The sequence below is a fragment of the Neoarius graeffei genome, chromosome 27, assembly GCF_027579695.1.
Source record: "Neoarius graeffei isolate fNeoGra1 chromosome 27, fNeoGra1.pri, whole genome shotgun sequence".
NCBI lineage: Eukaryota > Metazoa > Chordata > Actinopteri > Siluriformes > Ariidae > Neoarius > Neoarius graeffei.
The window spans coordinates 36,559,968-36,572,526 of NC_083595.1; the positions used below are offsets into that span (position 1 = coordinate 36,559,968).

At 40.8% G+C, this 12,559-nt stretch overlaps 1 protein-coding gene across 1 annotated transcript in view; it reads left to right on the forward strand.

The window, feature by feature from the left end:
* The window catches only part of si:ch211-186j3.6 (neural-cadherin), a 556,420-nt gene that overhangs the window by 332,560 nt on the left and 211,301 nt on the right, over nucleotides 1-12,559 (forward strand). The window contains exon 20 of the mRNA XM_060911426.1: nucleotides 9,374-9,558. Coding sequence (XP_060767409.1) covers nucleotides 9,374-9,558 — 185 coding nt within the window. The remainder of the gene's footprint in view (nucleotides 1-9,373; nucleotides 9,559-12,559) is intronic.

Genomic DNA, 12,559 nt, shown 5'->3' on the forward strand with positions numbered 1-12,559 from the left:
CAGCTAATGTAGCCATTGCAAGGCTAACGTGGCACCGATTTTAAAACACGGCAAAACATAAGCTCATACGTTACAGTCAATTTCCAGACTAAACTCAGTTTAACAGAGCATGCTGCATGCTTTTTGGTTTTGTAGCGCAGAGTACCTGGCTAACTGCAGGAAGCGGTTAGCTGCACAGCTAATTGTAGCCATTGCAAGGCTAACGTGGCACCGATTTTAAAACACGGCAAAACGACTTAACAGTTATACACTTACTTGTTCGGTGTTTGTGGCTGATGCGGCAGGGATGCTTGGTACGGATCCAGGCTTCAGTGACAGTTGATGTGCAAAACCTGCCCTGTACTGTCCCAAGTTGTGGAAACATTCCTCAGGAAAATGCTTCCGACAAACATACACCGTCTTAGGTAGACTCAACGGCGTATTATTGGAGTAAATAAAATTAAGCCACTGCGTCTTCAGGGGCTCTCCTGTCGGCAGTAAAAACAGACTCCTTTCTGTGTTGTCACATCCATATACAGCGCAACTTCCATGTTTGGTGGCAACTTTTGAGCTGGGTGGGCAATCCATACAGTGGGTGGGAATCCAGAGGGGGGGCATGGGGATCATCTCCCTTGCTGACGTAGGCAAGGGAAGAGTTTATCAACGCGCTGTTTTGACGCGCCATTCTCAAATGTTGGGCATAGTTTGGTTTACACATTATGAAATTTCTAGCCACTGGGGTGACTTAAGAAGGTCAGAGGAACTCATTTTAACGTTAAAAAACCTCAGAAAGTGAAAATTTCATGCCATGGGACCTTTAAGAATGTGCAGTTAATGACCACAACAATGGCTAGACATTATTAAAGCATGACCAGCTTAATTTAAAGTCAATCAAAACCACAAAATAAACGTTGTTTGCCAATCACAGCAAGTGACCTGATGTGCTCTCTGTATGTTTTTATAAAAAAATAAAACTTTATAACAACAAATTTATCCATTTTAAAAGTTGTGATGTTGCTAAAAATAAAAAAAAAAAGAAGGCTTACTTGATGCAACCATTGGCGGTGACTGTTTGTTCCCGAATCGATCCGTGACGTAGAATCTTTTAGGCGGCGGAGGTCTACATCCCTAGATCATGCTTTGTCAGTTCATCCTCCTTCACTACAGACAGATCAAAACCTAACAATTGGTTACTGAATGAAAAGAGATGTGTCTTTTATAGCAATTACTGTTGTACCAATTAAAGGTTGCACAGAAAATATCATCTGTTTATAACCGTTGTTAAACAGCATATGGTTACAAACTAAGTAAATAATGGGCCATGTTCAAAGCCTCGGAGATCACATTTTTCCCCATTCTCATGTTTAAAGTGAGCATTAAATGAAGCGCTTTACCTGTACACTGAGGTGTAGCTGTTCCTATTAAAGTCTATACAGTTGTGTGGAAAAGTTTGGGCACCCCTGGAAAATGACACATTTTGTAGATTTTTTTTTTTTTGTGGCTACTGCCTCATATAGAGATTGTAGCCACTATGTTATTGTAATGTAAGAATGAGTGTAACAATCGCACACTGCGCATGCACATCCACGTGTTCCGATTAAAATGACCGGTATTTCACCATTCGAAATAAATGGACTAAAGAAATCACTTTCAGTCATGTTTATGCTCATTACCGAAGGAAAGTGCATACCTATTTTAAAATATACTCCAGGTCGTCCTCCTTTCCTCACCTTCGTCGGCCAGTGGTCCCACGTGTGATGTAGATGTGACACACTTCCAAGTTGTTACAGGAAGTTGTCAAAAAGAGACCACTGAGGTCTAGCATCGGGCCTTTTCCGGGAAATAAGAGTTTGGGTCATGGCGACAGCGTGTGTATGTCAGCCTCGGTTCAGAGGTTTCAGTTTCAAAAACTGTAAGAGGTAAGAGTCGAATAATATAAAGTACAGACATTTGGTATATTTTACTTCTGTGATTTTTAAATTGTTCATTTTTGGATTACGCTTCATTTTTGTGGCTACTGCCTCATAGAGTGTGTGTATATATATATATACAACCCCGATTCCAAAAAAGTTGGGACAAAGTACAAATTGTAAATAAAAACAGAATGCAATAATTTACAAATCTCAAAAACTGATATTGTATTCACAATAGAACATATACAACATATCAAATGTCGAAAGTGAGACATTTTGAAATTTCATGCCAAATATTGGCTCATTTTAAATTTCATGACAGCAACACATCTCAAAGTTGGGACAGGGGCAATAAGAGGCTGGAAAAGTTAAAAGTACAAAAAAGGAACAGCTGGAGGACCAAATTGCAACTCATTAGGTCAATTGGCAATAGGTCATTAACATGACTGGGTATAAAAAGAGCATCTTGGAGTGGCAGCGGCTCTCAGAAGTAAAGATGGGAAGAGGATCACCAATCCCCCTAATTCTGCGCCGACAAATAGTGGAGCAATATCAGAAAGGAGTTCGAGAGTGTAAAATTGCAAAGAGTTTGAACATATCATCATCTACAGTGCATAATATTATCAAAAGATTCAGAGAATCTGGAAGAATCTCTGTGCGTAAGGGTCAAGGCTGGAAAACCATACTAGGTGCCCGTGATCTTCGGGCCCTTAGACGGCACTGCATCACATACAGGCATGCTTCTGTATTGGAAATCACAAAATGGGCTCAGGAATATTTCCAGAGAACATTATCTGTGAACACAATTCACTGTGCCATCCGCCGTTGCCAGCTAAAACTCTATAGTTCAAAGAAGAAGCCGTATCTAAACATGATCCAGAAGCGCAAACGCCTTCTCTGGGCCAAGGCTCATTTAAAATGGACTGTGGCAAAGTGGAAAACTGTTCTGTGGTCAGACGAATCAAAATTTGAAGTTCTTTATGGAAATCAGGGACGCCGTGTCATTCGGACTAAAGAGGAGAAGGACGACCCAAGTTATCAGCGCTCAGTTCAGAAGCCTGCATCTCTGATGGTATGGGGTTGCATTAGTGCGTGTGGCATGGGCAGCTTACACATCTGGAAAGACACCATCAATGCTGAAAGGTATATCCAGGTTCTAGAGCAACATATGCTCCCATCCAGACGACGTCTCTTTCAGGGAAGATCTTGCATTTTCCAACATGACAATGCCAAACCACATACTGCATCAATTACAGCATTATGGCTACATAGAAGAAGGATCCGGGTACTGAACTGGCCAGCCTGCAGTCCAGATCTTTCACCCATAGAAAACATTTGGTGCATCATAAAATGGAAGATATGACAAAAAAGACCTAAGACAGTTGAGCAACTGGAATCCTACATTAGACAAGAATGGGTTAACATTCCTATCCCTAAACTTGAGCAACTTGTCTCCTCAGTCCCCAGACGTTTACAGACTGTTGTAAAGAGAAAAGGGGATGCCTCACAGTGGGAAACATGGCTTTGTCCCAACTTTTTTGAGATGTGTTGTTGTCATGAAATTTAAAATCACCTAATTTTTCTCTTTAAATGATACATTTTCTCAGTTTAAACATTTGGTATGTCATCTATGTTCTATTCTGAATAAAATATGGAATTTTGAAACTTCCACATCATTGCATTACGTTTTTATTTACAATTTATACTTTGTCCCAACATTTTTGGAATCGGGGTTGTGTGTGTGTGTGTGTGTGTGTGTGTGTGTGTGTATATATATATATATATATATATATATATATATATATATATATATTTTTTTTTTTTTTTTTTTTTTTTTTTTACTGTATGGACATGGTATCAGAAAACAATTTTATTTATAAGCAGTAGCCACATGTACCCACAGGGTACCTATTTTTTTTTTAAGTTACATTCCAGGTATTTAGCAGATGCTCTTACCCACAGCAATGTACTACATACCCAGAGTAGCCTGGGGAGCAATTGGGGGTTAGGTGCCTTGCTCAAGGGCACTCCTGCTACTGCAGGCACTCAAACTGGCAATCTTTTGGTCCCAAAACTGCTTCTGTAACCATTAGGCCATGACTTCCTCATATAAACCTAAAACCACAACCATGGCAGCACTCTAATTTTAAACATAACTTTTTTTTTTCTTCTGTAAACGCTAATAATTTTATATTTAATGAAATTTGAGGGTGGCACGGTGGTGTAGTGGTTAGCGCTGTCGCCTCACAGCAAGAAGCTCCGGGTTCGAGCCCCGTGGCCAGCGAGGGCCTTTCTGTGTGGAGTTTGCATGTTCTCCCCGTGTCCGCGTGGGTTTCCTCCGGGTGCTCCGGTTTCCCCCACACTCCAAAGACATGCAGGTTAGGTTAACTGGTGGCTCTAAATTGACCGTAGGTGTGAATGTGAGTGTGAATGGTTGTCTGTGTCTATGTGTCAGCCCTGTGATAACCTGGCGACTTGTCCAGGGTGTACCCCGCCTTTTGCCCGTAGTCAGCTGGGATAGGCTCCAGCTTGCCTGCGACCCTGTAGAACAGGATAAAGCGGCTAGAGATAATGAGATGAGATGAAATTTGAAAAAGAAAGAAAAATAGAAAAGCCTTGTCTGTACAAAAGTTTGGAGTAAAATCTTAGATCTGTTTAGGCCTTAAATAAAATCATTGGGATGTAATGGTAAAATCATTCAGAAGGTCAAGAATTATCATTAGGAATAGCACTTTATGAAGATAATAAATCTTCTAACTCTTCATACCTTGTGCTAGTCAACAACTCAGCAACAACAATGGTCTCCTCTAAGCAGCTGACTGAGGATCTGAAAACGAAGCTAACTGATGCTTGTAAAGCAGCAGAACACGATAAAAAAGACACCAAAGTGCTGTCAGCTCACAATTTATGCTGGCAGTTAAAGGGAGCTGTTGAAGTCAAGGCAAGATTTGGAAGACCAAGAAAACTCTCAGTGAGAACTGTCTGTATGCTGGATAGACAGGCAGAGCAATTAGGTAATATTGCACAAGCGAGGTTATACTGAATATCAGCACAGCTGTAATTTGGCCACTGGTATAACTACACTGTAATATTGTTTTCATACAACAGTTCTAGAATCATCATCCTCATCAATGCGGCCTCAGCCGAGCTATACGCCTGGTGGCCCAGTCATCACATTTGTTGATGCACAATGTTAGTTCAGAGAGGCTCTGAGCCACAGTGTCCCTCATTAGTGTGGCTAGAAAGGTGGCTGGAGGGCAGCCCCTCCGCAGATGACCATAGGCTAGCTAGCTCACTCACATTGATTTGTACCACCTCATTAATGGTGCTTCCAATGAAACTGGCATCCCTTCAGCCTTTTCATCTAAATCTAATGAGTTTTCATATTTTAAGTCAAAAGTTATATTTATGAAAAATGTATCATTTGCCATCATGTCAGGTGATGTCATGAACACTACTGTAGTAACCGTTTCAGTGTAACAAACTATCACTAGTCTACAAACAGAGAAACGTCTGAGAGCAGTTCGGTAAAAGATACATCCTACAGATGCAATGGGACACATCATCGGTGATGTTTCCTGGGCTCATTGGATGTTTCAGGTCTCATAACATCATATACCTTCACCCAGGTGACCCAGTCAGGGTTGATCAAGTGTTGACTTGCATCCCAGCAGCATTAGCCCACAGATCCTCCATTTTAATCCACAGCCAATTAGAGGCTTTCTCTGCTGCCTGGGTTGCAGTTATGACAGCCGTCCTCTTCAATGGCCCACTCATGCCCAGCAGGAAAGAGAACAGCCAGCGAAGCCTCCACAGCCTACTTCCACTGGGTGGCAGTATGCTCCTCAAGCCCGTTTCCGACACTCCTCCAGAAGTCCCTGACATTTGGCATGCTTCCTCTCAAATGTCTAATCTATGTATTCTTCCCAGGGCATTGCCAGCTCTAAAAGGGCTAGCTGTTTCGAAACATCTGACAAAATGTAAATATCTGGTCGCAGTGATGTTACTACGATGTGTGCTGGAAACTTTAGCTGCTTGCCAAGGACTACCATCAGCTGCCAGTCTTGTGTGGTGGAAAGTAGAAGCTCTAGGTTGTGGTTTGGGCTGCTCCTCTGCCTTGATAAATATCATCTACTTCCTGGGAGGGCAGTTGGGCCTGATGTTTGTTATGGATGAAGAGACATTCTTAGCAACCACCTTCAGCACCTGGTCATGACTCTAGCGATTGAACCTATCCCCTAGGGCCTTCGGGAAGCTGCTCAATATATGTTCAAGTGTCCCTCTCCCAGAGCAGAGAGGGCAGGAAGGTATCTCAGTCTTGCCCCATAGGTGGAAGTTTAAAACCATTGCAATTTCATCACAAAAATGAAAGTCTGATGTATGCAAAATAATATCTAGATAAGCCAGAGGCAGTGTTGCAGTTGAGTCACTAAACCTTGAGTCTGAGTCCAGTCTTGAGTCCCCAGTGTTCAAATCCAAGTCATTCAAGAAAATTTTGACTCGAGTCTGAGTCGAGTCCACTATTGATCCGAGTCAAGTCCAAGAACAAGACTCCATCCGCACCATTTGACGGTGGCTGTTGCTGCCTTTATGTGAAACCGTCTCTGCTACTGTGTTAGATTAATGTTACTGCTCGACTGCCCCATTTTAGTTAATAGGCTACAGATAAAAAGCTTGATCATCACTCAGCAAGCCCCGCCCACTATCAACAGGGCAAATAACACGAGAGAGGGTTAACACTAGCTATTTCATCGCTCAGCAAGCAAACCCCGCTATCAACAGAGCAATGACCATAGCATGTCATTAACTTCTCTGGATGGAGTCTTGCCAAATGACAATAGAAGTTCGAGGTTGTCCCCTTCGTCTCCTCAATAGTTCTTCTACATATGGAACACATAGCAGTGCATTTTTTTTTCCCCACTGCACGAGAAGTCTGTATAAGCAAAGCGGACAATCCTAGGGGCTTCTCTCCAGGCATTTGAGCGCCATTAATGTTAGTTTGTTCCTGAACATGACGTATGAACAGGTGAATGTTCATTCTCTTGCAAAATATTAGCATAAAAATTAATGTAGATATAAATATCTTATGCCAAATTATTATGGCATGTTACCAAAAGTAAAGAAAAAATCCAAGTCCTCGTCTCCAATTTACGAGTCCGAATGCAATTAATGCACGAGTCCGAATCCAAGTCCGAGTCATCAGTGCTCAAGTCCAAGTCAAGTCAAGAGTCCTTAAAATTAGGGCACAAGTTGGACTCAAGTACTACAAGCCTGGCCAGAGGCAGGAGCAGCATTTGTTGAAAAGAACACCTTGACAACTAGTTAAGTGTGAAGGGTGGATGTATTATGTTTTCGGCTCGTGTGACAACCAGTGGCACAGAAAACATTGCACACGTACACTACCGTTCAAAAGTTTGGGGTCACCCAGACAATTTTGTGTTTTCCATGAAAAGTCACACTTTTATTTACCACCATAAGTTGTAAAATGAATAGAAAATATAGTCAAGACATTTTTCTGGCCATTTTGAGCATTTAATCGACCCCACAAATTTGATGCTCCAGAAACTCAATCTGCTCAAAGGAAGGTCAGTTTTATAGCTTCTCTAAAGAGCTAAACTGTTTTCAGCTGTGCTAACATGATTGTACAAGGGTTTTCTAATCATCCATTAGCCTTCTGAGGCAATGAGCAAACACATTGTACCATTAGAACACTGGAGTGAGAGTTGCTGGAAATGGGCCTCTATACACCTGTGTAGATATTGCACCAAAAACCAGACATTTGCAGCTAGAATAGTCATTTACCACATTAGCAATGTATAGAGTGTATTTCTGATTAGTTTAAAGTGATCTTCATTGAAAAGAACAGTGCTTTTCTTTCAAAAATAAGGAAATTTCAAAGTGACCCCAAACTTTTGAATGGTAGTGTAGATGGAAAAATGGATTGCAGTAAATATCTATAAATTCTGCGTGCGGATGTGACACAATCAGTCAAGATTTCAGGTTTCCTCACATGAACTGCTCGCTTCAGGTCCTTCCACAACATTTCGATTGGATTAAGGTCAGGACTTTGACTTGGCCATTCCAAAACATTAACTTTATTCTTCTTTAACCATTCTTTGGTAGAACGACTTGTGTGCTTAGGGTCGTTGTCTTGCTGCATGACCCACCTTCTCTTGAGATTCAGTTCATGGACAGATGTCCTGACATTTTCCTTTAGAATTCGCTGGTATAATTCAGAATTCATTACTCCATCAATGATGGCAAGCCGTCCTGGCCCAGATGCAGCAAAACAGGCCCAAACCATGATTCTACCACCACCATGCTTCACAGATGGGATAAGGTTCTTTTGCTGGAATGCAGTGTTTTCCTTTCTCCAAACATAATGCTTCTCATTTAAACCAAAAAGTTCTATTTTGGTCTCATCCGTCCACAAAACATTTTTCCAATAGCCTTCTGGCTTGTCCATGTGATCTTTAGCAAACTGCAGACTCATGAACATTAACATTAGCCAATGTGAGAGAGGCCTTCAGTTGCTTAGAAGTTACTCTGGGGTACTTTGTGACCTCGCCGACTATCACATGCCTTGCTCTTGGAGTGATCTTTGTTGGTCGACCACTCCTGGGGAGGGTAACAATGGTCTTGAATTTCCTCCATTTGTACACAATCTGTCTGACTGTGGATTGGTAGAGTCCAAACTCTTTAGAGATGGTTTTGTAACCTTTTCCAGCCTGATGAGCGTCAACAACACTTTTTCTGAGGTCCTCAGAAATCTTCTTTGTTCGTGCCATGATACACTTCCACAAACATGTGTTGTGAAGATCAGACTTTGATAGATCCCTGTTCTTTAAATAAAACAGGGTGCCCACTCACACCTGATTGTCATCCCATTGATTGAAAACACCTGACTCTAATTTCACCTTCAAATTAACTGCTAATCCTAGAGGTTCACATACTTTTGCCACTCACAGACGTGTACTATTGGGTCATTTTCCTCAATAAATAAATGACCAAGTATAATATTTTTGTCTCATTTGTTTAACTGGGTTCTCTTTATCTACTTTTAGGACATGTGTGAAAATCTGATGACGTTTTAGGTCATATTTATGCAGAAATATAGAAAATTCTTAAGGGTTCACAAACTTTCAAGCACCACTGTAGAACTACTTCAAGAATTGCCAGCTGAAGCTCTTGGAATGGTCCATATAGCTGCCTGATTTAAATATCAGTGAAAATCTGTGAATAAAAATCTTAAAAGTGCAATGCATACAAAATGGCACATGAATATATCAGAAGTGTTGTCCAAGGAAGAGTGGGTGAAAATTCATTTTAAAAAAACAATTTAGCTGACAAATTCTGACTTTGTACTGATTTAAGTGTGTCCAAACCTTCCAAACACACCCACCCACACACACACTTCAGTCTACACACTTCAGTATATAATGATGTATTTATTGAAATAGCTGTTTCCTTCTTTCCTGTAGTTTCTTCATCCTGAACAAGCGGACAGGTTTTCTGGTTATAAAAGAGAATGCTCCACCTGGCACCTATGAGTTCCAGGTTCGTGTGTCGGATGGCGAGTGGCCAGATGCTGTGTCCAGTGTCAGAGTTCATGTACGAGAGTTACGGGATGAGATCATCTACAACTCTGCTTCACTTCGTCTCGCAGGTATGACTCAGTCGGAAGCAAATTTTCCCATCGTGATTTGAATAATTTAGCTCAACGTAAAAAATAAGCGTAGTTTACATTGTTAAAAACAATGTAACGTCTGCTGATTAAACCAACACAGTGCACAACACATCAATTTATTCACTCTCATGAAAGTTACAGTTTGGAAATACTATAGATGACTTGCAACCACGTGATCAAAATATGCTACATCATGAGCGTCCACCATGAAGGTGGATATACAAAGAAACTAGGACAACAGCCGCTGAAAGCATATCTGTAAACAATGCTGAATTTTCTCAGTATTACCATGATTTGAACGGTCGAGTGAAGATCCGATACAAAGAGAAGATAGATATGTGTGGTTTTGACCCATATTTAAAAAAGTCAGACTTTTCTGAAGATAAGACGCTTCTATCGACCATTGAGTACCCAGATATCACGTTCTATCTGGTTTGGATGCCGAAGAATCAAGTCCGGTCTTGGATGAAACAGAGCCCATTTTCTGAGTGGCTGCCCAGTCTGGATTGTTTCTATTGTACAATTTTGCTGGCACTCCTGGAAGTGAAATGGTAATACACATGTTAAAATTATAACAACAATCGAGTGAACCATGACAAGAGAACGCTCATTTTATAGCAAAATTCTAGCAACACGAAATAAAATTCTTCCATGATATTATCGAGAAAGCTTTTAAATCTCATCTGAGATAAAATGATTACTGCAAACACGAGCTGTTTTGGTTTTAGCCTTGGTTCGATCAGCCCTGCCGATGTTTTCAGCCGTGCTCGTCTCCTCTCCGTACTAAGCCTCAGAGTTTCCTCGCCCTCTTTCCGAATCACGGCCAGAATTCTAAAAAATCAGAACATGCCACAGTCACGAATACTGTTGTGACCGCAACCATATACTGCACAAAGATATGCCAGAGCTAAAGGAACATAGCCTGGCAAGCCAGACTAAATGTGAATATTTAGTCTGGCCTCGATCCGTAGACATTTCCGAAGGGGGTAGGAGGAACAAACCGCTGTCTTTCAAACTGTCTCTGTGCGTATAGGCCAACGCTCTGACCAATCAGCGCAACAGTGACTGTGACGTAGTCAGAGCGACAGAAAGCAGTGGGGGAGACCTTGAAATAAATAATTTTTCAAAATGCGTATTAATTAATAAACAGGTTCTAGATATTAAGAAGTTTGGAGATGATGACCACAAGTTTGGAGTCTGTACCACATACACTCTTTTTTTTTTTTCCAAGTGTTTTTCAAGGGTTTGCTTAAACTGTTTTTGAGAGTTTTTATTTAGTGGTGTTTGGTGAAATAATTTCCCTTAAATTTAAAATAACGGGAAAATAAGAAACAATCAAAAAGTAATGTTTCAAGGCTGTTTATTAATTCTTCATACTGCACAAACGAGCCCCATCCTTTTGGCTACGAGCGGAGCCAGCTGGTAGATCAGACTTTTGCCATAGCCGGTCGGCAAAACAGCAAAAACGTCCTTCTTGAAAAGGAATGAGCGGAGAGCCTCTTCCTGCTCATGTTTCAACGAAAACTCCAAGTCTAATTCTTCTAAAACTGATTCCAAAGCGGAGTCAAACGCACGCTGTTCACTAGCGGTAGCCATCTTTCCTGTTGCGCTTTCTCCAGCGTCGCGCAGCTTTGTCGTCACTCCTGCAAAAGCCCGCCCAAAGAATCCAAACAAAAACCTTGCGTTGTGATTGGCGGGCACGATTTGATGCCCGGGGTGTTTTTGTTTATATGGTGCGAGGCTAGACCCACTCGCTAGGCAAAAATATTTTTGGCCGCTAGGCGGGTGGGTCTAGTTTACTAGGCTAAAAGGAACACTTAAAGCAGTGGAAAAACAAAGAGAGTTGCACACGCGTGACTATGTTTTGTATGGAATGTCGCTTGACCCTGCATTTGTATATCCACCAACATGGCCGACATCCGGGTTTCTATTTTGCTTTGACGTCACTTGCAAGTCAAGGATAGATACTTAGGCCAATGACGGTATGAAAATGAATGATATTGTGCAAAGCTCTCATATTACCCTGTGTTAGTTGAAAATTCTGCATAACCTCACAAGATTCTTGGTAATTTTTGAGGAGAGCTGACATAAGTCGATTTAAGTCGTACAGTAGGTGTCACACAATGGCACCGAGCTGCAGTAATGACACCAATTTAGTCGTAACTGGCATGTCCGATCTATAATCAGGGCAAACTTTAATGTTGGTCATGTCAAGTGATAGTGTAATAAATTCCAAAGTGGTGCCAGTGGGGTGGTTTGTGGCTTTGCAACCATCAGCATTTTAATAGTAGAGAGAGCATTTCCCAGAGGGATAGCAGCCTTGAAATTAGGTGATGGCTGAAGGAGTTTATGATATTAAGGAATATTGGAAAAAAAAATCTGGAAGAAACAGAAAGGGGAGCGGTGAGCAGTGATAGAAATTGCGAAGGTATAATGCGCACCGAACTCCAGAATTATTAACACCTTCAGGAATATGAGGAAAAACAGATAACCCATGTGAGGAGCGATGTCTGAGGCACACTGGGCAGTTTTTATTTAAAAATATGTGCCATACTTTGTAAATAAAACTATTGAATCACACATTTGGTCAAAGGCAACAATAAGGCTAAGAAAAATAATGTTCAAGGATGCAATTTTGTTCATTGTAAATTATTTATTATTTTATTTTAAATGTTAATTGGGAGCATGTGTTCTTGAGGGAAAATTCTGGAGGGAAAAAAAATGCTATGAACAAAAATGAAAGGTTATTTATTTTTTCACGGGTTTTTTTTTCTGAATTATACATATAGAGGATGTTACATGGCTGTGCGAAGATATAAAGTTTATCTTCGAGTTGTGAACATATTCACAAGAAGATAAACTTCATATCTTTGCACAACGGTGTAATGTTCTTTACATTATATGGACACATCCACAAAAAAAAAAAAACGCAAGTTAATCAAAAGAATTTTAAGTTTGGACTGATTCACCATTTTGACAA